Source organism: Mastigoproctus giganteus, chromosome 6 (assembly GCF_048544385.1).
Source record: "Mastigoproctus giganteus isolate SK-2022 chromosome 6, ASM4854438v1, whole genome shotgun sequence".
Classification (NCBI taxonomy): domain Eukaryota; kingdom Metazoa; phylum Arthropoda; class Arachnida; order Uropygi; family Thelyphonidae; genus Mastigoproctus; species Mastigoproctus giganteus.
In genome coordinates, this window is record NC_143580.1 from 135,385,843 (window position 1) to 135,413,066 (window position 27,224).

The window sequence follows — 27,224 nt, forward strand, 5'->3', positions numbered from 1 at the left end:
TTGCTGCTATGATCACAGCAATCGATCAAATATTTCCTAAGATAATTAAAAGGGAAATCACGGACATCTTTTGCGATGACCCTGTATAAGCATAGAATTCCTTGCTGCTTTTCTTTGCCAGAGACACAGAAATAAGATAATCTCCCTTAGCTTGCTTAACATCCTTTTTTGACTTGATTACAGACTAATTTATACCACAGGCTTCTGAATAACCTGATAATTTATATGCATCTCATGCACTTTTCTTCTCTGCCACTTGTCTCAATAGTTCACTGATATCCCTTTAGGTTTAATGAACAGCATTCTTCATTGGTATAAAAAGCCTAGTAGCTTCTATGATTACTTTCCTGAATGTTTTTCATTTAGTATTTGCCATTGGTAACATCATCAGTTGGTCCCACTGCATAGAATTTAAAAACTGTCTGAGACAAGAGTAGTCACCCTACAAAAGTCAAAGCCTTTCCCTTTACTCTTGACAGCATACTTATGTCTTTAATTAAATTCCACATTAGTACATTATGATCACTGTTACCCAGTGGGTCTTTTACCTACAGATTCTTAATTCATGTAGAATCAGTGTTGCTAACCTGATCAAGACTATTGCTTCCTCTTGATGCCCCTCTAACATGCTGTTATAGAAAACAGTCATCCAAGAAATCTACAAAAGTCTAGTAAGTGTGTGAGTGACAAATCAACAAATTCCAGTTAACATCTGGAAAGTTCAAATCCCCCATTATAAGGCATTCTGATTTACTGGCCCATTATATTTCACTGAATAGCTGTTTGGTATACTCATCACAATCGTTAGGCCTATAACACATTACTACTCTCAATTTAGTTTTCCGTGAGCTTATATTACACCAGTCTGACTCAACATTTCACTGGTTACCAGTGCTGACTGGTTGCACTGACTTAGATTTAATATGCTTCTTAACTAAGAGCATAACATCTCAACCTTTCCTGTCAAGTCTGTCCTTCCTGTATACATCCTGCCGCTACTGTTAATCTTTTAGTCTGTAGCTTGGGGGGGGGGATTCAGAGACTGAAAGATTAACAGTAGCTGCAGGCAGAGGTGCAAGTGATTCTTGCACTGCTTCTAATAGATTGGAGGGTGGGGTGCTGGGGTTTTCAGGGACTGGTAGGAGTCATCAAGGAACAAATAAATACAAGGGCTGTGTTAGGGTAACTAAGAATAAGAATGGGTGCACGTATACTAGTATATACATCAAATGCTAGGAGTATAGTAAATAACTTTGATGAATTTGAAGTGCTGATCAAGACATCAAAGACAGATATTGTTGAGATATTAGAGACGTGGTGTCACACAGATATAAGCAGTGCAGAATTGGAATTTGGGGAGTATAATATGTACAGAAAGGATAGGAAGGGTTATGTTGTAAATTAAGAAAAACATAAAATCTAAGGAAGTGCATCCAGTTGACATAGATGGACAGTTCAATGTTGAGTCAGTTTGGTGTGACATAAGCACCGGGAAAGCAAAAATGAGTACGAGTGTGTTATATGCCTAATGACTACAATGAACAAATGTACATAGAAACAGAATGGGCCAATAAATCAGATTGTGTTATAATGGGGGATTTTAACTTCCCAGATATTGACAGGAACTTCTGGGTTGGTCACTCGCACACTAACAACACTTTTGTGGATTTATTGAATGATTGTTTTCTACAGCGTTAGAGTGACAACCAGAGAGAGAGTAATACCCTTGATCCAGTTATCAGCAGTGATTATTCGTGTATATGCAGATAAAGGAACCACTGGGTGGCAGTGATCAGTATACTGATGTGGGATTTACTTAAAGATATTACTACCATTAGGGGTAAAAGGAAGAGTTTTTGCTTCCATAACAATGACTACATTGGTCTCAGACAGTTTTTAAATTGTATACAGTGGGACCAACTGATGATATTACCAGCAGTAAATTCTGAATGGGAAGCATTCAAGGAATTAATCGATGAAGCTACTAGGCTTTTCATACTGCTAAAGGTTTAGGCCTAAATGGATGTCAGATGAACTAATGAGACTCGTGGCAGAGAAGAAAAATGCATGGGATGGATATAAATTATCAGATGACACAGAAGTCTGTAATCAAGTCGCAAAGGAGGTTAGGCAGGCGAATGTAGATTACTTTTTTAGCATCTTTTGCCAAAGATGCTAAGAAAGCAAGGACTTCTTTAGTTGTATAAACTCTAGAAGGAAGGGAATGAATCAGATTGGTCCACTTGATATCGATGGTTCAACTGTAGATGATCCTGCTCAGATAATCTGAATGAGTATTTTGCATCTACATTCACATGGGGAGTTATTAAGGGAGGAAAATGCCGGACGTTTATCAAACTGTAACAGGGTGCTTAATGATCTTGTAATAACTGAGAGCAAAGTGGAGGAGAAATTGTTGAAGTTAAACATAAGAAAGGCATCTGAGGTGGATGGGATCTATCCAGTTATATTAAAGGAAGCTGCAAAGGAAGTAAGCAAACCCTTAGCCATAATTATGAGAGCATCCTGGGACTCAGAGGAAGTCACCATGGACAGGAGATGTGCAAATGTATCCTTATTCATAAAGGGGGTTCAAATGGTGACACAAGTAATTATAGATCAGTTAGTTTAACTTCTGTTCTTGGGAAAATTAAGGAGTCACTGGTTAAAGATGCATTGCAGGATCATCTAGGATGAGAGTACAGTAATAATTCAAACACAGCATGGGTTTGTTAAGGGAAGTCTTGTCTGACAAATTTGACTGGAGACTATATTGTTATTACAAAGGAACTGGATGCAAAAAATAATTTTGATATCATATACTTGGATTTCAGGAAAGCTTTTGACACTTGCACATGGAAGCCTACTGTACAAATTGGAGCAGTAAGGTATTACGGGTAAGTTGCTATAATGAATAAAAAGGTGGTTGAGTGGAAGAAGACAGAGTGGTAATCAATGGATGCTGATTTTCGTGGACTAACGTTATTAGTGGAGTCCCCCAGGGTTCGGTGTTGTTTTTTATATTTGCCAATCATATTGATGAAGGTATATCTTAAAGTTTGCAGATGATACAAAGGTTGGCAGGGTTGTTAATGTAAGTGTGCAGTCAGATATGAAATTTTCTGACAGTGCAGACAGGCTGCCAGAGCAGATCATGAGGTATTGTCAATGATAAACAGGAATTTTGCTAGTAGTGTAAAGGAGGTGATTATCCCTTTGTATAAGGCAATGGTCAGGCCATGCCTTGAGTACTGCATACAGGTCTGGAGGCCTCATTTTAGTAAGGATGTAGAGTTGCTTGACCAAGTACAGAGAAGGGCAACAAGATTGGCGATGGAAACAAAAGGGTGGTCTTAGAAGAAAGGCTTAAGTTCTGCAAATTGCAGCATCTGGAGACACAGCACCTGCGAGGCAATCTGATTGAGGTGTATAAGGCTTTGAATGGGTTGAGCAAGCTCAATTCTGATGGGATTCTTCCATTTGCTCAGATTATGAACCTGAGGGGGCATAAATTAAAATCGAGAAACACAGTTATAGAATAGATGTGTGGAAATTTGGCTTTAACCAGCAGGTAGTTGATTGCTGGAATAAACTTCCATATGTTGTTGTGGAAGTTGATAACTTAAATAAATTCAAGGAAGAACTGGACAAACATTTAGAAGGAATAGATGTGTGAAATGTTTTTTTTTTTTTTTTTTTTTTGGCTGATGCTACATAAGTTTGCTTTCTTGCATCACATGCCTTGATTACTACTAACTACTACTACACTGCATTCCCCATATTCAAATTCAGCATCATTTATGTCTGAGTGACATCATGTCTCTGCTATCCCCTACACAGTTTCCAATTAATGCAGACATTCGATGTCTGCATTATATGTGGTATATGTATAGCTTATGTGATATGTATGAAAAATTGCTGGATTGCTATTGGCCTGATTTGGTGAAATTTGGGAAAATTCAACAAACCAGTCTAAAAGAGTTACATATAAAATTTCATGAAAATCCATCCACTGACAATCAAGTTAACATGCAAGATGTGGAAAAAGAAATAATAATTGCCAAATTTTTATTGGTACAATTTTAATGACATTTTGGATGGCCCAGCAAATTTTTCTATAAGAGCAAAATATTATATGAAAATCAATGCATACTAAGAGTCGAATTATTATATGCAGATGGACAGGAAATGATATGGTGAAGGCCTCATACAATAGGCACTTTACACATATATCCTGATGCACCTATGCATCTAAACAAAGATGTACATAGATAAGAGAAGGTGTATATATGGTGTTCATTATAAATAACAATTTTCCAAACTAAATCACATGAAGTATTTGTACAATAATTTCGCTGTACACTTTATTGAAAGCATACCATAACTGGTATCTACGGGCTATAGTTAACAATTCACTGCAATAAATTACTAAGTTACAGAAACATTTTTAGTATTAGTAGTTGTATATTAGTAATTTTATTATTGGCAAATGAATGGCTAGAAACCAATTAAGTCAGTTTATTTCTAGCCATCCTGTAAGCAAACTGACCTAGCATCTACTTTAGAGTTTAGACTGAAGTACAGAGATATCTTTGAACAATATAGAGTAACTCAACTTTATTACATGGCCACGAGTAGGAAAAGTTAAAAAATTATACCTTATTGCTCCTAATGAGAGAGAGAAAAAGAAATATATATAAATTTTATTTTATGTTTCATGTTGCTACAAAGGAATAAGCTATTAATTTTAAAATTGGTGTTTTAGATATGTGGCATTAATGATATTGTAATAGTTATTAATTAAACATTATACACACTTTATTTTACTTTGGGCATGACCCTATTTATTTTTGGATCCGTTTTTGCTGGTGTACTTATAACTTGGGTGGAAGGCATTAAGCTCATTTGCACATTTAAAAAAAACTTTCAAAATAGATCTGATCATTAATATTTGCTGCAATGAACAGTTATGAAACTCTTACTGGTTTGAGTACTTGTAATTATCAAAAATTAGCTTGCAAAATTAGAACACTGCAATAATCCTACCATTGCATCTTTTATACACAAAGGTTTTGGACATAGCAGAAAGGAAAACAGTTAAAGATGCATACCTCAGAGAGAGAGAGAGAGAGAGAGAGAGAGAGATGATGGATAAAGACTTCAAATACACAATGAATTTTAAATATATCCATCTAAACCTACTTCGTTTCACACAAAAATTGGCTTAAAAATATAAGTTACCTATAAAGCCTTTCAAATGTGATTTGAAATTTATATCCACTTTTCAAAGCACCCTAAATATCCATTTGATAAAATGCTAATAAAGAGCAACATCATCTATTACTTTTAAGAGCATAATCAAAGCTATCAAAAAAGCTGCAGTGGGATTTCATTATTATACTTGTAGGAAAAGCAATTTTGCCAGTTTCTCTAAAATATTTTGTTGTAATACCCTAAAAGCTGAAACACAAGACAACGCTAAGCAAAACTTGTTTTAATGAGACCATAAAAAGTTGGATACCAAGATTATTAGGTTACAGCCTAACTGCATCTCTACTTTATAACTACATTACACAATCACCCCACCGGATACAGGTTTATTACTAAAAAACAGCAATTTTTTTCTAGTAGTAATTGCAGACACTTTCAAATTCAATCCTAACTCACAACATTTTACCAACACTGTCCTGTCTTATTAAGTCTGATCTCCTACCCTTAAAATTATTAGTGCCAATGTGTATAACAATATCGTCTTTTGTGCCCTTAAAAGATATCTGCTCTACAGCATCATCTACTTTTGCACCCTAGCAGACATACCCTGGTTCTTTCCAACCTCTTCTTCTTGCACAGTATATTTCTTTTGATTTACTAAAATCTGCCCTTGATAGCTTATATAAAGGAATCCTAGATACAATTAAGATTAACCCATCTACCTAGAATATCGAATTGTGCACTTTCTACAACTATATTTTTGATGGTCTTAACATATATAAGTAAATTGATATTTCAATTTCTCCATTATTACAAAGATGGCTACATAACCAGCAATCAAACTTCCGATCTTTGTCCTTCCTTATATTTATAATCTTGCTGTTTTTGATTTGGAATTTGACAATACTTCCAAACTCATATACTCTAAAGCAGCAGTGACAAGTGTTTTCCATCCTGCATGCCAAAATTAACTTAAACAAAAATTCTAAATTTTTTGCATGCCAGAGAAAAAAAAGCTGACTAAAATTAGTAAGCAACCTCTAATGCTATTAGCATTAGTAGAGGCCTATGATGCAAGAAAGCAAGCCTATACATTAGCCAAAAAAAAAAACCTTCCCATTTCACTGATCCATTTGTTCCAAATGGATGTCTAGTTCTGCCTTGAATTTATTTAAGCTATCAACTTCCACAACCACATATGGAAGTTTGTTCCAGCAATCCACTACCCACTGGCTAATGGCAAATTTGCACACATCTATTCTACAACTGTCTTTCTTCAGCTTGAATCTATGCCCCCTCCGGTTTGTAATCTCAGCAAGAGAAAGAATCCCATCAGCACTGAGCTTGCTCAATCCATTCAAGGCCTTATACACCTCAATCAGATCGCCTCGCAGGTGCCTAGTCTCCAGATTATAAACAAGTTAGGTAATGTATGCAGTACGTGATATTTAGTGTTTGATTTTTTTCTTAAATTAATAATTTTTTTTCTTCCTGGTCATCAACATTTTTTTTAAATGTGATTAATAGAAGTGAAACTTCTTAACAATTAATTATTAAGATTATAACTTCACAGAACACATAATAAAATTCAAAATTCAAACAGTTTTACTTTCTTTAAATACAGCCATTCAATTTACACCAATATATATTTATTACTCTTCTCTCACATACAGTAAACTTTGTAAAATCAAGGCCATTTAATAAATAAAAAAAAATTTTTTATAATCTGGAAATATTAGGTGCTAATATCAATGATCTTGTCTAAGAATCCAAGCCAAAAAAAAAAATGGTGACACTTCTTTATAAGATGCTTGCAGGGTTGCCTTGTCCTGTAATCTGTTTTAAGTTCAGCTGCATAGATAATGCAATAATCTTAATCCTCACAGAAGAACAAACTCACCAATAGCTTTATTGGCTAACTTGTTTAAAAATTCAGATTGCTACGACAGCCTGCGTCTCTAGTATAAGTATGAATATAAAACAGTTGTTGTAAAGAAGTTGTTTGATGTGATATATCATGCAGTATATAAACAAGTTTTCAAAACTAATATATCTAAAGCTATCTATTGGAAGTAGTGCAATAGGGCAATGCAACAGTCATTATAAATTTTTGGGTGTTTTTTCCATAATATTCATTGAAATGGACTAACTCTGCTTAATGTCCTATTTAAAGTATACCTCTCTAAAATTTAGCTCATCTCACAAGAAAATCTAGCAATTATGGATGCTAGATTTTCTAGATTTTAATGCACACACAATATTCAAGAGTCTTGCATAATTGCATAACAATACACATGAAACTTGCACAGCGTGTCTAAAGCTAACAATAACCCATTAAAACCACATTTAATCTGTGAATTTCTTTTTTTCATACAGACGACATGGAAAAAAATAAAGAACTAAATTTCATGAAAATCCATCCACTAGAAGTCAAGTTGTTACATGTTGTTTTGGTTTTTAGGAGCATTAGCAACTAAGGCCATATTTGCTCCGGGATATACGATAGTCATTCCCTGACCTTTCCGCATTCTCCGTATTTGGTGGTGACAGGCTCGAACCCCGGTCTAATCATTGTTGTTGTTATGTTGTTATTTGGTTTTTAGGAGCATTAGCAACTAAGGCCATATTGCTCCGGGAATATGCGGTGGTCATTCCCTGACCTTTCCGCATTCTCCGTATTTGGTGGTGATGGGCTCGAACCCCGGTCTAATCAAGAAGCGTGTGCTACGCACTGCTGCTCCTTCCCACCTGGCTATGGAGGCGTCCGCCCGGTCTAATCAAGAAGCGTGTGCTACGCACTGCTGCTCCTTCCCACCTGGCTACGGAGGCACCTCTAAGTTGTTACATGCAGTTGGACAGACATGGAAAAGACAATAGGCACTTATACACAAGCGGGTGTGTGTACAAGCCTATGAAGCTAACAATACTTGAAATTTTCAAATCGGAACTTGGTTGCTATATGCAAGTAATTCTACGCACAACTAAACACTGTTTTCACCACTAGATACTGCTGCAGACCATAAAACAAACTTGTTTTCAAATAAAATATATTTTTTATGCTATAACCTATTTGTGGATGGCTGCATGCCCATATACTTTTCTATGCACACACTTGTGGCACACATTCCACTGGTTGTCCAACCCTACCCTAAAGAATTAAAATTAAACAAATGAAATGTTTGTGTAATTAATACATTAAACTCTTAGATCTCGACTTTAAAATTAAAGTAAAATACTACTAAAATGATGTTTAAAAACCTAACATCATTAACTTACATGGCAAAAGACAAGACTATGATTTTATTTTTTTTATATAACACATTGGAATTTCGATATATCAATTCAAAAACATAGAAATGGCCTGGTTACACAAATTATCGGAAACTGCTAGAATCTATAGCAAGGAAACTATTCTATAATGTCACTATAAAACTATTCAATAAAACACATGAACATAAAGTTAAGGCAGAGTTTCAGAAAATATCCAACTTCATTCACGAAGTTGGATATTTTGCCATTACTTGAGGTTTTAGGCATGTTCACACATATATATATATACATACATGGAAAGACAGTTGTAGGATAGATGTGCAGAAGTTTGCCTTTAGCCAGCAGGTGGTTGATTGCTGGAATAAACTTCCATCTGTCGTAAAAGTTCTTTTGGCTGATGCTGTATAAGCTTGCTTTCTTGCATCATATGCCTTTGCTAATGCTAACATAAATCTTATCATTGCCAGTATGTCTGTCTGACAAATTAAAAAATGTTGCAGCATATTTATGCCAATTTGGGCCACGTCTCATCCCAACCAAATGACCTTCTCTCTTAAGCCAGCACCATCCATGATTCCATTGCTACACAATTCCACTCGGATCCCTAATGTATTCAATCACACTGATCTTTAAGTCGTTTCTGACCCCGAGTTGACTTTTTATTATCACCGAGGCGCTCTTTAACTGAAAATAACTAAACTTAGATGGGCTTCGGCAGCCCCCAACAATACTGAAACCAGAGTATGCTTCTGAATACTGGCTGCTCGGGTGGGCAGCACATAAACATGATGCTCTCCCTCTCAGCAGCACCACAGCCCTGGCACAATCCCTAAAAATACCAAAACTCTACAGCTCAATCTTTAAGAGAAGACTCACTCCACTGTAAATATACTAATGGGACACATTTCAGCTCCTGATATGTGGAATTTTTTTTTTTTTTTTTTTTTGATTTGGTAGTTGTTGGCACATCGGCTTCTGTGGCCATATTGCACCTCCCAAGGTTTTTGCAGTACTTTGATCCAAGCCCGAGGCGGGAATCGAACCCGCGACCTTTGGGTTGCCGGGCAGGTACTTTACCCACTCGGCGATATGTGGAATACTGTTCACTGGAAGATACCACCCTGTACTCTTTGGGTGACTCCTTCCCTAACCACCAACAAAAACAGGTTGCACGTGGCTGATAGATTTCTCCTTGGGAAAACGCTGAAAGTTGCACAGTCACTAGATGTGGACCTTTGTAAATTCGCTACCAAAAGGACATATTGCCAAAAAATCTTAGACCAAAGCCTGTTCTTTTATTCTAACCGACCAGCTCTAAATTTAGTCACGTTATAAACAATGTTTGTAACTTGCTAAATAATACAGCATTCCCTGTTAAGAGTGTATTGAAGAGAATATAGTGTTTCAATTTTTTTTCTAACAAACTAACTATATACTGGATATCTTGATGTCAGCTTATATATATATATATATATATATATATATATATATATATATATATATATCTAAGAATGGTTTTGTTAAGGGGAAGTCTTGCCTGACCAATTTGATTGGATACTATGATGTAGTCACAAAGGAACTGGATGCAGGGAATAACTTTTATATCATATATATTTGGATCTTAGAAAGGCTTTTTATACTGTTGCACATGGAAGTCTGCTGCACAAATTGGAGCAGTGTGGCATTGGAGGCAAATTGCTGGTATGGATAAAGAGATGGTTGAGTGGGAGAAGACAGAGTGGTAATCAGTGGACACTGCTCATCGTGGACTAATGTTATTAATAGAGTCCCTCAGGGTTCAGTGTTGGGTCCATTATTGTTTTCTGTATTTATAAATAATATTGATGATGGTATATCAAGCTTAATATCCAAGTTTGCAGACAATACAAAGGTTGGCAGGGTTGTTAAGGACACTACTGACGCTATGCTGCTGCAACAGAATTTGGAAAGGTTGAACAGATGGACTGAGAAGTGGCAAATGAAGTTTAACAATGACAAATATAAAATACTACATATGGAAAACAGCAACCCCAGAGCAACGTATCAACTCTGTGGTACTACACTGACAGTGGTAGATAATGAACAGGACCTGGGGGTAATTGTGCAAGCAGATATTAAGTTCTCTGAGCAGTGCAGACGGGCTGCAAGAGTAGCTCATGGTGTCTTGTCAATGATATACAGGAATTTTTCTAGCAGGGATAAGGAGGTGATTATTCCCTTGTATAAGACAATGGTCAGGCCACACCTTGAGTACTGTATACAGGTCTGGAGGCTTCATTTCAAGATGTAGAGCTGCTGGAACGAGTACAGAGAAGGGCAACAAGATTAGTGAATGGAACAAAGGATTGCTCTTACAAAGAAAGGTTGGTTGGTTTTTTCGGTTTTATTGGCGCATTAGCAACTAAGGCTATAATGCGCCAAAACCAAGTGCTGAAGAAAGGCTTAAGTTTTGCAAACTACAGTGTCTGGAGACTAGGCACCAGTGAGGTGATCTGATAGAGGTGTATAAAGCCTTGAATGGTTTTAGCCTGCTCAATGCTGATGGGATTCTTCCTCTTGCTCAGAATAATCACCTGAGAGGGTATAAATTCAAATTGAGGAAAGACAGATGTAGGATAGATGTGCAGAAATTTGCCTTTAGCCAGCGGGTAGTTGGTTGGTGGAACAGACTTCCATCCCTTGTTGTGGAAGTTGATAACCTAAATAAATTTAAGGCTTAGCTGGACAGGTATTTCGAATGAACGGAGGGGTGAAGTGGAAGTGTTGTTTTTTTTTTTTGGCTGATGCTGCATAAGCTTGATGATCCTAATATTTTTTCTTCGTTTTTCTTCTCCTCTTCTTGCAGTTTTTTTTTTTTTTTTTTTTTTTTTTGTATGAACTTCTGTAATCTCTCTCTCTCTTTCCTTCACTCTCAACTATCCTTACTTATACTACTTTCATCTATTCTCTTACCTTTATTTATTCACCTTAATTACACTATTATGGTCATGAGGTCCTTTCTGACTATAAGTAACCTTGGTCCATAAACAATTTCCTTCTTTCCCATTAATCTTTACAACACACGCACCTACTGCATGTTTTATTTTAGCTAGCAAGTTATAAATTACTGGAATAAGTTAACTACACGGGTGGTAGAGGCTCAGTTTTGGGGGAAATTCAGAGGTCAGCTGGATAATTACCTATGGGATGAGAGAAACACATAGATAACCTATTTCCTTTTCTCTTATTAATTATTTATATTTTTAAAATTTTCTTTTTTTTTTTTTTTTTTTTTTTTTGGCTGGTGCAGCATAAGCTTCCTTGCACCATGTGGTTATTGCTACTACTAAAATACTGGCTTTACCATGACCACCCATCCACCTACACTTTAAGGTTATAAACTGCTTGAAGAGGATAAGAAGAATACAGAGAAGACGGAAAAAATAAATAAAACCTTTATTTCAGGCGAAGACATAACTCAACTTTATTACTATTGTATATGGTGACTTTTGTTTCATTTCTTTCACAAACACTTAACATGGATACTAATGGTGATTTAGAAACAAGTGGTGATTTGGAAATCACACATGAATCTGCTTCTCGCTCAGATGAGAGCAGTACGTCTTCAGGTTCAGATCCTTCTCAGGTATTGAAGGACAAGAATTGTTATGCCTCTTCCACTAAAGAAAAAGTTAAAGGGATGAAAAATCCCAAGATTACATTAAAAGGTGTGATAAAGATTCTAATCAAGATGAAACATCTAATGTCATGGTCTCTCAAGACACCAATGTTAATAATGAAAAAATTGACAATTAAACTTCAGATAAGGGAGGAAATGCTAATCCTTCACAGTCAGCAACAATACATAATACATCTTTTACTGAGGGACTGATTTTGGGAGAGTCGTTAGACCCCTCAACTATTCATGCAACAATAACTAAGACTACATGGTTACGTGTTTACAGATACCAGCAAAGCTACGAAAACAGCTTCCAATTATATACTCAGGCTCTGGGCAGATATGGAAGCTTTAAATATGGCTCTTATAATAGACAAGGATAGACTAAAAGCAAAATCACTGGAGTTGCAGATCATGGTGGATGTGTTTGATAAATACTTCCAGGGACAATCTTCTGTCAGACATTCTCCTGCAGTAGGGGAAAGCAAAACTTTTGCTGAGGCAGTTAAGGTGGGTTCAGGTCTCTCTGGTCTTGCTTGGGAGTTGCCTTCTGGGTCTGCTTTGCAAATTGAGAGAAGTGGTTGCAATTCTCAGTAGGGTCTTGAGGGTCACTTAGAGATTGGAACACAACCAATACAAGGAAAAGGAGCTGCAGGGGATACCAACAATATACTGATTTTGAGACCTCTATAAGATGCTTCCCTTGCTTCGGGGCATGAAATAAAAGACTGTTACAGAGACTATAAAGAAAGAATACTGTGATGGGAAGATTAGAAATACAAGAATCCTACGCAATAATGTCTGTTGGTCGAGACTGCTTGTTCTGTTGATGCCAGCAGAATTAAGGATGTAAGTATCTCTGTGGAAAAACTGAGATTAACCAAATCCAACACTTTTAATATATAACGGGTCCAAGGAATATTCCAAGGAGGAGATCTTGACAGATCTTTATAACAAAAATTTAAAAGAATTTGAGTTCTCACAGGAGACCACTTTCTGGTTCAGCTCAGGAACCAACGACAAAACAATTAACTGGGTGATAGGTTTTAGTCCCAGAATAATAAATTGTTTACTACGAAATGAAAGAATATACTTTGGTTTTACCTCACATCGGTTCAGGAAATTCACAGTAGTCAGTAAGTGTTTCAGGTATTTGGCATATGGCCACTCAGCACAAAACAGTTATAACAAGACCATGCCATGTGGTCATTGTGCAGGAGGTGGTCATATATATTCAGAGTGTAATCTAAAAGATGAATCACCACAGTGTGTTAACTGTAAGAAGGAAAACAGGGATTTTGATCACTCGGTTCAAGACCTTAAGTGTCCTGAATACATTAAGGCAGATGAACAGACTAACAAGCGAACCCTAAATGGATAGGCCCTCATCAACAGAAATAATTCAAGATATTAAAATTTTACAAATAAACAGTCAACGCTAAAGGATGGCATCAGACGAAATTAGGATTGCTGCTCTGAAGGAAGGTTCTGATCTGATTTGTCTGCAGGAGCCATTCTTCTCTTCCCAAGTAGGCAGAGCGGCTCACAAGGTAATGGGGTTCCCCATCTCATCAAGGGTGATTGCATCGTGCGATTCTCCCCCCAAAGGCTGCAGTTATTGTCAACAACAGTGCCTTGGTATAACAGTCATTACTAATGAATGCTAGGCCAATGTTATCTGTGTCCTAGTTTCTGTGAATTCTCTCTAATTTTATTTAGTATCGCTCTACTATCCCCCTTCGGAGGACATGGACATCTCCTTGCACATACTTGACAGAAATTGAACCAGATTTGCTGGCAATTTATTAATTACTGCAGATATAAATGCAGACTCCTTTCTTTGGCACAGTGGACAGTTGAATGCACGTGGTAGATTATTTGAGGAAATTATACTTAATTACAATTTATTGTGTTCATAATTTTCCTGGAAAACCATTTACCTTCTCCAGAGTAAATGGGGAATCCGACATAGATGTTACTCTGTCCTCTTTAAAAAGTTTAACAGAATACAAGAATAGAATGTAAACCCTTCATTAATAAACAGTGACCACAATGCAATAACCTTTAATATTAAACTAGACTCTTTGGAAAGGGACTGTTCCTTCCTGGATCTAAGAAGATATTGCATGGATAAAGTTAATTGAAACAAATTTTGAAATGTGTTAAATGTATTCTTTGGACAGGAAAATCAAATCAACTTAAATAATCTTTCCACAGAAGAATACTTTAATTAGGTACAAATTCACTTGTTTCTGGCAATGTGCAGTTCTCCACTTGCAAAAAGCAGAACAGAAGGCCCCATTTCCCTGGTGGAACTCGAATGTTGCTCAGTTGAGGCAGCAGGTGCAACAGGCTAGGAGGGCTTTCCAACAAGGACAATTTCTTTCAGAGTGAGACATTCAATTTCTTAAAGATGATCTCAAAAGCAAGAGGAAAATATTTTACAAGGCGGTGCTGGAAAATAAAATCAACAGTTGGCAAAATTTAGTCCAAACTACTGGCTGAACCTTGGGGCTTAATATATAAAATAGTAAGAAAAAAGCTCCTTTGTGGGGATATTTATAATACTGTGATTGCTGAAAACGTTGAAGGCTCCCCTGCTCTGGTGGAGATTCATAATGGTAATGAAGACTATCAGGGTCTTGCTGATATGAGTTTTTTTACTTCTGTTGACTTGGGATTGGCTATATCAAAATTAAATCACAAAAAAAACATCCACAGCTTGACCTCATAGAAATTAAATTTATCACGAAATTTCATGATTTCCACCGAAATATCTTATTAAATCTGTTCAATAAATGCTTAATAGAAGGAGTCTTCCCAAAACCTTGGAAGATTGCCCTTCTAAAAATTCTCCACAAACCAGGTAAATTGAAATCGGACCTCTGTGCCTACAGACCCATTTCTCTTCTGGCAAGCCTCGGAAAGATCTTTGAAAGACTTTTGGCCTCAAGAATAACTAGTAAATTACAGGAATTCAATCCATGTTCAGACAACCAATTTGGTTTCAAAAGGGGTCGATTGACTGAGGACACCATTCAAACTGTCTTGGAATTCATCCGTTCTTCGCCCAGTAAATTATGTCTTAATGCTGTTTGTGGACTTTCAGGGCGCTTTTGACTCATTGGTGAGAGATTGCCCTCAGGTCCTTGCATTCTGTTCATTGTGATCAGTATATATATATATATATACACACACACACACACACACACACACACACACACACACACACAGTACCCTGAGATCATACTTCAAAGACAGAAGAGTAAAAGTGTGTGCTTATCACCTGGTTTATGAGTGTGCTGTTTCCGGAGGATGCCTGGAGCTCAGTCTTGGGGCCTCTCTTCTGGAATGCAGTACTCGATCAATGGCTCACTCGTTTGGAGTGAGCCACTGGATGGTTTATTTGAGCAATCAAGGTGGTTTTCATCCTGACTGTGTCAAGGCAGCGTATGCGGACAACCTAGTGATAGGAGTCTGCAGCCAGTCCTGCAGAGTTATTGAGGATAAGGTACAAATTATTTTAGATAATCTTTCTCATTGGGCCTCACTGAATAAACTCACAATCTCACAGACTAAAACAAACTTTATGGTTTTTAGAGGGAAAACTAGCCTATAACAAACCCCCTTGGGTGCTTTTAAATGGAAAACAAATTCCTTTTGTTAGCAGTGTGAAATACCTCGGACTCACTTTGGATGACAGGATTTCTTTTCAACCTCACGTCAATAATATATCAGGAAAAATAAGAAACTTCACAACTTGGGTCATAAGAATATTTAGGGAGGAATGGGGCTTGACAAAAAAAGTTTTATCTTTATATTATAAAGCCATTTTCATCTCAGCTGTTTCATGTGCCTGCAGAATCTGGTTTCTGGCAGCCACGAAAACCAAAATTGAAGGAAAACTTATTTCAACACAAAGATCTATGCTTTTGTCAACATCGAAAAGAACAGTCTTTAATCTGGCTCTCCAGGTCATTGCAGACACCTTGCCCCTCAAGCTTCATATTATATACAATGGAATAACAAGTTGTCTTAAGAAAGGAATTTCTACCTCCTGCTTTAACTTAACCTCAGATCCAGAAAACACTCTAAAAAATGAGAAAACGAGAATTTGGGCACATTTGGAGGCTATTTGGTAAAGAAAATGAGATCTAACAGAACACGGTAGGGCTACTACGACTTTTTGTCAACAAGATATGTGTTGACATTGTTGGTGAGAACCAACACATTGATGAACTAGAACCCGCAAAAGTCACTTCTCACCAACAATATCAAACATATATCTTGACAGTACATGGGTCCTTGAGATCTAAACTATTCGAGTGAAACTTAGAAAATGACCCCTGGTGCACGTGCGGAGATTCAGAAACTTGGACACATGCTACTACATTGCCCCCGGTACTCTGTAGAAAACTTTGAAGCAGAAAGTTCATGACCTGGAGAATGACAATGTTATCCCTCTTGTGGGTAACTTAAAAAATTTTGCTGCTTTTCAGGAGTTCACAGCTGAAGTCTTTGTTAAAAGGTTGGCACTTAGATCAATCTTGTTGAATTAATGATAGCTTTATACTGTTTAGAACAAATTGAAAAACTGCATTATTTTAAATTTGAATTGTCCTTTTCTATGTTGAGTGAGTTGCATCTTACAACTTAGAAGATTAAAACTTTTTCATCCAGAATTTCCGATCTCTTACCCCAGATTCAATTTGTCACAATCAGCTTGGAGTTAAATATGAAAAATGATTTATTAGACACTATGTTCTTCCAGTGCACACATTGATCAGTTTTACTTGGAAGACATTTCTAGACTGTTCCTTCAAAGGAAAGTTTCCTAGGACATTTTCTGTTCTGTCATCTTCAGAAGAGCCTAAAGACTGTTGAAACAGTATTTGGAGGTGAGATAGAATAGGCAAAGTGATCCTGTTGAAGAGAAGGGAAGATGAAACTTGGTACTAGCTGTGTTTATTGTCGTGTTGTCCTCACTGCCCTACTGAAGTTCAGTATAATATAAATTCCTTGTTCTTGATCTATGCTAAGATTAGCCCTACAGATCAAGCAAAATAAAAGTAAATATAAAATTTATATAGAAATTTTAAACTATACCTGGGGTAATATAAAATTATAAATAACTTGGATAAATTAACTTTATTCGACCATCTGGTCCACTAGTTTTTTTTTTTTTTTTTTTGCAGGCTCCCAGATCTGGGCAACCTGAGAGTGGGATTGCTGGCACCCACCGGTATTGCACTACCACCGGTGGGTGCAGGATTTGTGTTTCTTGCACGACATTTAAATAGCAGACCCAGGTGTTGGCTGCTCCCAGGTGGCTAAGTGGCCTGACACACCCAACACCCACAAACAATCCTTGAAATACTGACTTTTATTTACCGATCACGTGTTAAGAGTGTGGTGGTACTGAAACTGTGATGTTGCCAAGAGCCATAGTTGATAATGTAGAGTAATTCGCAATTATGAGACCCCTATTGTAATTTGAAAACAGGAGCCAAGTGACAAATTTTAATGTGATTTTTGTGTTCAGCAGCATAAAATTAATCAAGATTGGGTATTTTCATTTTTGGAACATTTTGCGTGTTGGCCAGTGTAATTACTGTTATGCTTATATATGGAAGTGTTACTTCCACAAATCACTTGGCTGTTCACTTAGACAAAATACATTATTAAGGTTCGAGATAGCTTTTGGTATTGGCTCAGAAATTTATATGTATAACAGATTCACCTTTTCAAATAATACTGTGGCAATTTAAAATATTAGCAACTCATAGAAGCTATTAGGCTTTTCACACCAACTAATATATACTGTTCAATGCTTAGACCACAATATGGATGTATCATGAAGTAATGAGACATGAAAGGAAAGTAAAATGCATGGGATGCACATTATCAGGTGATACAGATGCATATGGTAAAACTAGTCTGCAATCAAGTTAAAAAGGAGTTCAGGCAAACTAAAGCTGATTATGTGAAGTCTTTGGCAAAGAAAAATAGTTTACTTATGTAAACACTAAAGAAGGATGATAAACCTTATTGGTCCACTTGATATTCATGGATTAACTGTTGATGATCCTACTTAGGTTGCCAACAAACTGAATTCTTTAGGGAGGGATGCCAGAAGTTTTATTGAAATCTAACAGGCAACTAGGTATATAAAAAAAAAAAAAAACAGTTCACCCATCCATACATCAAGAATTTGCCTTGTTCTCTCTTGAATTTATTGAGCCCATCCACTTCCACAACAGACGGAAGCCTATTCCAACAATCAACCACTTGCTGGACGGCCGAAGGCAAACCTCCACATATTTATCCTTCCACAACTTGAATTTATGCCCCCTCATGTGTGTAATCTCAGCAAGTGGAAGAATATCATTAACATTCAGCTTACTCAATCCATTCAAGGCTTTAAACACCTGAATCAGATCTCCCTGCAGGTGCATGGTCTCGAGAAGCTGCAGTTAGCAGAACTGAAGCCTTTCTAAGTAAGGTCACCCTTTTGTTCCCTTTACCAATCTGGTTGCCTATTCTGCACCAGGTACAGCAATTCTACATCCTTCATAAAGTGAGGCCTCCAGATGTGTATACAGTACTCAAGATGCAGCCTAACCATGGCCTTATACAAAGGGATAAAAATCACCTCCTTATCCCTGCTAGTAAAGTTTCTGTATATCATTGACAAAATTCCCATAAGCTGTCCTGGCAGCATATCTGACTGCACAATTAGCCCCAGTTCTTTTTCATTCTCCACAAGAATGAGTGCAGTACCACACAGTTGATAAGCTATTCTGGTGTTACTGCTGCCCACGTGCAGTACCTTGCATTTGTAAATGTTAAACTTCAACTGCCATTTCACACATGCCGACCCAATTTTTCTAAATCATGTTGTAGTAGCTCATCCTGATTATTTTCGTTAACCACTTGCCAACAATTGTATCATCTGAAAATTTAGACATTAAGCCTTATATACCTTCATCAATATCATTTATAATTACTAAAAACAAAAATGGACCCAGAACTGAATCCTCTGGAACTCCACTAATAACATTAATCCACAAAGAGCAGTGCCCATTGAAAACCACTGTGTCTTCTTCCACTTAACCATCCCTTTATCCATAGCAATAACTTGTCCTTAATGCCACATTGCTTGAATTTTTACAGCAGTCTTTTATGTGTAGCAGTATCAAAACCCTTCCTGAAATCCAAGTATATGAAATCAGAATTATGTTTTTTTCCATTCAGTTCCTTGGTCACTTCATCATAGTAACCTATCATATTGGTTAGCCAAGACCACCCCTTAACAAATCCATGTTTTGAATGCAGAATAATTGCATTCCTATCCAGATGGTCCTGCATTATTCTTTAACCATTGGGTCCATTACTTTCCATGGAACAGATGTTAAGCTAAACAGTCTATAATTACTCATGTCACCTTTTTAGCATTAGCAGAGGAATATGATGCAATAAAGCAAACTTATATAGCATCAGCCAAAAAAAAAAAAAAAAAAAAATTCCCATTTCACCCTTCTTTCATTAGATCCAAAAATTTGTAAGAAGGGTGAAATGGGAAACCAATTTATTTAAGCTATTATCTTCCACAACAACAGATGGAAGTTTGCTACAGCAATCAACTACCCGCTGGCTAATGGCAAATTGCCACACATCTATTCTACAGCTGTCTTTTATTAATTGAGTTTATACCCACTCAGGTTTGTAATCTGAGCAAGAGGAAAAATCCCCCAGCACTGATCCTGCTCAAACCATTCAAGGCCTTATACACTTCGATCAGATCACCTTGCAGGTTCCTAGTCTCCAGATGCTGCAATTTGCAGAACTTAAGCTTTTTTTGTAAGAGCAACCCTTTGTTCCTCCTCACCAGTCTTGTTGCCCTTCTCTGTACTCTATCATTGACAAAACCCCACGACCTGCTCTGGCCCTGTTTGCACTGCTCAGAAAACTTCATATCTGACTGCACAATTACCCCAGGTCTCTTTCATTCTCCACTACCCTGAGTGTAGTACCACACATTTGGAACATTTGTCAATGTTAAACTTCAGTTGCTTTCTCAGCCCCTCTGCCCAACTTTTCTGATCATGTTGCAGTAGCATACTGTCACTAACAACCCCGCCAACTTTAGTATTATCTAAAAACTTCGACATTAAACCTGATATACCTTCATCAATATCATTGATAAATATACAAAACAACAATGGGCCCAACACCAAAGCCTGGGGGACTCCATTAATAACATTAGTCCACGAAGAGCAGTGTCCATTGATTCTCACTCAACCACCATTTTATCCATTGTAGCAACTTGCCCTTAATGCCACACTGCTCCAATTTGTACAGCAGTCTTCCATGTGCAATAGTATCAAAAGATTTCCTGAAATTCAAGTATATGATATCAAAATTATTTTTTGCATACAGTTCCTCTGGGACCACAATCAGAGACGTGCAAAGCCATTTTAGTACCCGAAGCAAGAATGAAAAATTACACCTTCCCCTAAAATATTAAAAAAAAAATTAATTAAAAAAAATATATGACTTATTTAAATTACATTTCTGGTACACGTTTTAATAAAATTAAAGGATGACAAAAAAAATACAGGAACTCCCCAACTTACGGAAATTCGACTTTACGTAAATTTTTTCCCATCAGTGCAAACTTAAAAAAATCGTGGAAACGTATTTTGCATTCTATAGGAATAAATGGAGGTATCGTGAAGGGCAACAAGATTGGTGGGGGAATGAAGGGATCCTCTTACCAAGAGAGGCTTAAGTTCTGCAAATTGCAGTGGCTGGAGACTAGGCATCTGCACGGTGAACTGATTAAGGTGTATAAGGCATGGGCTGAGCAAATTCTGATGGGATCCTTCCACTTGTTCAGATTACGAACCTAAGGGGGGGGGGCATAAATTCAAATTAAGAAAAGACAGATGTAGAATAGATGTGCGGAAATTTGCCTTTAGCCAGCGGGTGGTTAATTGCTGGAACAAACTTCCATCTGTCGTTGTGGAAGTTGACAGATTAAATAAATTTAAGGAGGAACTGGACAGGCATTTCTAGTGCAAGCAGATCTGTTTATCTGCTGTTCCTCTCATCTGTGCATTATTGCACAAAATATGTTTATTTAACTTATTACAGTGAGTAAAATTATACTACTACTTTTAATTCACAATTTAAATTGCCAAATTGCTTGCCACCATGAGGAAATTCAGTATTTCACTGATGTAGCCAGTTTCCAATCTTGGAGGCTGTAAAATGTATTCTGGCTCCTTTTCCTTTTATTTATTATTTTTTTTTTTTAAATTATTTTTGGTTTTATAAATCTATTTATCTATCTATCAGGTTCATGGAAACTTTAATAACTGTCATATTTTTCTCTAAACAGTTATAAACTAAACTAATGTCTGTTTTAAGTCTTTATACAACTTATACACTGTTTTGGAATACTGGAAAAAAAATCTATTGAAGAAAGTGTTACCAATGGTGAAACCAAATTGTATAAATTTGTGAAGACATGTATTATTCCAACAACTTCAAATGTTACAGAAAACTACAAACTCTTGCTAATCTGGAGGTAGCCAAAAGAGGCTTGTATTATAGACTTAAAAAGGGCTTACCCACAGAATTTCTGGTGATAGCCCTTGATACAGCCAACATCTTTAATACTGAAAACAAATAATAAAAAATAGTCACGATACCCCACAAGCTATGGCAAACAAAGTGGGAGCAGGAAACTAGAGGTCTGGTTACCAAAAGTTTTCTGCCACGGGTGGCAATGGTTAGCCCAAAGCCACCTAAGTGGTATGCCCCTGGACTTTTTGCAACACTTATACTGACAGGGCAAGGCTCCCTAAAAGAGAAACTAACCTCCTTAGGGCTGACTGATGAATCAAACTGCACCTGTGGCGCGAATGAAGACTGGGCACACATTCTATATGAATGTATAATTTATAACCCCCCCATAAAAGAGCTAATAGCATAGATTGGCCCCCTTCCCAGGGGAGAAGAACACCTGTTTATCATAGAAGAGGAAAACTATAAAGCCTTTACATCCTTCACACAGAAAGTATTTGAAATGCACAGAACTATCCAAAGAATGGCAATTCAGCCCCCCAGCAAACCAATAATCAACAGTTAAAATTGCCCGGGTCTCCCACTATGCCCAGATGATGACTTAAAAACTGTCAGGATAGCAGTATTCTGCACCCTGACAGAAACCTGACACGACAAAACTGGATTGACCTGGGTACCTCCAGGACTACCCTGCTGTGTGTAGGAACCTGAGCCCCACACCAAGTAATTACTTATTTAGAGGAGGGAGTGTAGAAACAGCCAGGGAAGCAGTTTAGCTGAAAAATATCAGTAAGCTAGTAGCAAGGGGATGCAATGTAGAATGAATGAGAATGAAAGACAGAATGAAAAGGCTGGGCACTGAGTGAAAGAGTGAATCTGGAATTATGGAAAAGGGGAATAAATGTGTCAGTTTTGCTGAAAGAAAGATTGACCCAGCACAGGGGAAAGAGAGAGTGAATGAGTATTATGGTGAATGGGAATGAGTGGAAGAGCAAACGTAATTGGCCGAAAGAATACAAAGTTAATAATAACTTACACTACTTCATATATTCAAACAAACATTTACTAACAACAACACAAACACTATCACTGCATTCTCCCCTTAAAAAACCTGTGGCTTGGCCTGCACCACAACTGACAAATAACAGTAAGTTGAGGTGCCCAGAGAGTGCAGTGCAGAAAGCAAGAGTCGAACAAATGAAATGAATGCAAGGATAAATGTAATTGTGTGAGAAAAAGAACACAAACCATAAATGTTACAGTTAAGTTTCAACTCTAGTTTCAATCATTTATATTCTTATTTATTTAACAATTATGCATTAGTATTAAATTTACATTACACATCATTGCATCTCCCCCCCTCCTGGTATATGAGAAAAAAGATGAATGAGTGAGTGAAAAAAAAAAAATAATAATAAATATACACATATATATATATATATATATAGTCTAACAGAAAAAAAAATATATATTATAAAATATAAGAAAAAGTATAAAAATAGAATGCAAGTAGAGTGAGGATGCAGATTATGAATGAGGTAAATGTCTGTCTCTCCCACTGTTAGCAAACATATCCTACCCCCAGAGCAGGATGGGCAGTAGGATGACCATCCTACTGGACTCGACACAACATGCCATTTGGCGATCTGAACTGGGTACTCAAACCCAGTTCCCTTTAAAACCCCATCCCCAGGCAGGGGGAGATGGGTCTCTATCTCCTGCCCCCTATACTTCGCCTGGTGAAGCTCATTCCCACTGACCTCTTTGGGGATGCCTACTCTATCGTTCCCATCCTTCTACCTTTTACCCCCCCCCCCCAACTCTAACTAAACCAACTAGTACACCACATTAACAATGCTGCCAAATCCTAATCAATGTCTAAATTCAACCGCTGTCTCAATAATCTTTTTGGGCCTTTCCAAATTCTAGTGTTCAAACCCCCCCCTCCCTTTTTTTATAAACAGGCCTTGTCACTGAAATCCTTGGAAATTAGGTGGCAGGGCCTGCCAGAGTACTTAAATAATCTACTGGGTGCTGAACTGCCTCCTTGTGGCAAAGTGTGGGTCCCAATAGGGGCCCAGTGGCTAAATGGTGAAACAACAGAACATAACACTACATCAACATTCCACTCCCCACACACTTTTTAAATCTCTGGCCTCCACAGAGTTCTGTGTCACAAAAACAGAGTATACAATGCGGAGATGGGAGAAACCCCTGGTGCCATCAGATAATTAGCACACTTTACACTTTAATATGAGTAGTGTGCAGTACAATTTTCAACAAAGAACAATTACAAATGACGCTAATACTAGCAATCTATGGGGAGCCATTCTAGGCAGTCAACTTGGGGGTTTATAGTAAAAATATCACACATCTTCCTAGTAAGTTTGTGATATTCACTGATAAGGTCACCCATATGTCTTAGGGAGAATCACCACAACCTTAAGATCTGCAGCTGGTTCCAAAAAGCTTCATGTCAGTTCAGAAATGGAACATGACGAGCCAAAGGTTAATGTGATTCGAGGAATCATGCATGACTGTGTGTGGTGGGGTGGGGCTATTTTTTCTTTTTTAATGAACCCATCATCAACAAAAACAGTTACCCACAAACGTTGCAATCATACTGTTCCTCGGCTAACCTCAAAGTGATTTTTCCAGCTAGATGTTGCTCCCTCACAACAGGGAAATTAGCTTTACACATTTCCAGGTCATTGGATCAGTAGCGGCGATTCAATCCCTTGGCCTCCCTTATCTCCTAAAATAACTCCACTTCCTGGGAAGTAGTCAAGAACATTATGTACCAAAGGTAGGCATACACATTACATAAGCAATAGCAGAAGATCACTACATTGCAAAGATAAACACTGCTGTGCTTCAGCAAACCTGGAGCGAGTTAGAGTATCGCCTTGATATTCTCTGGATGATGAGTGGGGCTTATATCAAAGTGGACTGATGATAATAATGGGTGAACATAAATTATAGGAAATGTTTTTCCCCATTAAAATGTGTTTTCATTCCCAATTCAGGGTGATACAGAAGCTTTCATATGGACATCCTGTATTTTGTGAACTGAATCCAACAGCACCATTGGTTTTAATCTCGAGTCAGTATTTCAGTGGCACTTGAAAGCTTTAGGGTTTGAAGAAGTGAAGCACAACACTGTTGATGGCACTTTGCAGTGCATACAAATCCTATTCTGGAATGGGTATGGGTGATCAAAACAAGTCGCAGGTTTCTGATATGGTAGCTGCAGGTCAACAACAGAAAAATGTCTTAGCTGGGCACCCTCAATATGTATATGGATTAAGTACATACTGAAAGTGGATTATCTTCATGGACATTATTCCTATTTAATTAATTGCTAGATCCAACGTAATATTTTTTCTGTATAACCCTGAAAAGACCACGTGTTGGGGTGCACGCAGAACAAATGGGAATAAAAATTTTGTTTTAAAATTAATAAATTCATAACATTTAATTTTATCTGCATACATTTTTTTATGAAACACTATGTTTCTGTTATATGTTAGACACATGCTAACATAAAGAGAAAGAAAAAATACATAAGGGAACATTAACTTACACTTGAAAAAAAAATATATATAGAAACACTTCTACTCTAAATTATAATAAGAGCTAGTCACAGGCAAACAAAAACCATGCAATATGAAAATAACCATCACAGAAACTACAGAAAAAAAAATTCAGTTTTCTGAATCATACATTACATACTAGCAAGTCCGACTTGCTATATAAATATTTTTCCAAAAGTGGCAAACAGAATATTAGTTCAAGGAATTAGCATAATAATAGGCAGACTACACTAACTAATATCAAAATGTTTGCTATCCTTTAAACGCAAGTTCAAGGTAATGAAAACATTAGCACGTGGATTGTTTAACTGCAAATTTCTATTCTTAATTAATGCAAAAACAAAAAAAAAAAAAAAAAAAAGGAAACTGCCAATAAAGTACTTGGGGATTTTTCAACGATGTACTTTTTGAACAAGGTTCTTATGTGAGTTGTAAAGTACAATCGGAGGGGTAAACAACAATAACTACAGAATAAAACTCTATAAAATAAATGCACATAAAGGAAAATTTAATATATTCCATGGGCAAATCTTGCATGGGCTCACCATTATTACTAAATGACAGACAAAATGGTGGAATTCGCCGCCTGCTCTTACCAATTTATGATTACACACCTTAGATACTGGGCAATTCAGAAACTTCGTTTCAGTTGAATCTATACAACTGTCGATTATGCTGACGGTAAGGATATGTGGAAAAATTAAACAGAAAATAAAATACAAAAATGCGACTTGGACCAAAATATGTGTAACACACTTAGTATTATTTATTTTACTGATTTATACATTGGGATTCGCAATTTAAACATTACTAAACATGCATACACACAGAACTTTCAATTCAATTAAAACTTAATTTTTTGAAAATAAGGCTTTAAAGCCAAAAGTAATACATTATATATCTACAGGTGATTAGATCGTAGAACACGATACTTACTCATAATCCCTGAATATTTCATGGGTTAATTTGCAATAAAATACTTCTTCTTCCTCTTTTAAATCGTACGGAGGTTTATGCCTGACAAACTTCTGCTTTCCAAGCAGTGGCATCTTAAAATCTGGATGGAAGTACTGATCAAATTAAGATACAACAGGATAGAGAACAATATCACTCTAAATACCTCTCTCCACACCAAGAATAAAGTATAATATACTCCAGATAATCTGCAAGAGTTCAAATTTGTGGTCGGGATATAAATGATCTTCCTTTATATTCCAAGGAAGCTGATTGTGGAACGTCGTAGCACAATGACTTCGAACGCCGTACTATTTTCACGGTTAAGGATTTCGAAGAGTGATGAAGCATGTGAGACAGATGGATGACAACATCAGGTACAATTAAAGATTCAAACGCGAACGTTTCAAAAAAGCATACCATTGTTTACCTAAGCACTGTACAATAACCATATAAAATATACCTTAAAATATGACAACGTACTCATTTTGAAACTTTTAAAACCCAGCAAACTAGACACTTTTGGAAACCAAGGCGGAGCTTGTTTCCAAAAATGTTGTTATTGGTGTTTTATGACACGTGACATTTGCCGAGATAAACTGATTATAGAGGGCAGAACAAAAAATTACACGTTGCCAGATATCTACGATTTTTAATTAATTGTAAAATGTGTCAATTTTCATATTGGCTTTTCATTCAAGTTGTAAAATGTAGACACTACGTTGAAAACCAAGACTAAAAAGCAATCCTGCAGAAAAGATAAAAATATTAACCATTCAAAGAGATTGCTTATCTCTGTTATTTATTAATTTACTTATTTGTTTATTAATTATAATTTATTTTATTTTGTTTATTTTACTTTTTCAAATAACTAAGATGTGTCAGAAATGAGTGTGTTATTTCACACTGATAAATTTTGCTGTATTCTAAGAAGGGTTTGCGTGTTT

General features: G+C 36.7%; 1 protein-coding gene across 1 annotated transcript in view; it reads right to left on the bottom strand.

Annotated features, from left to right (window-relative positions):
* The window catches only part of Acf (ATP-dependent chromatin assembly factor large subunit), a 373,562-nt gene extending 346,773 nt beyond the window's left edge, over nt 1–26,789 (bottom strand). The window contains exon 1 of the mRNA XM_090376504.1: nt 26,260–26,789. Within this exon, the coding sequence (XP_090232630.1) occupies nt 26,260–26,372 (113 nt within the window). The 5' untranslated portion in view covers nt 26,373–26,789. The remainder of the gene's footprint in view (nt 1–26,259) is intronic.
* Between the last annotated feature and the right edge of the window lie 435 nt (nt 26,790–27,224).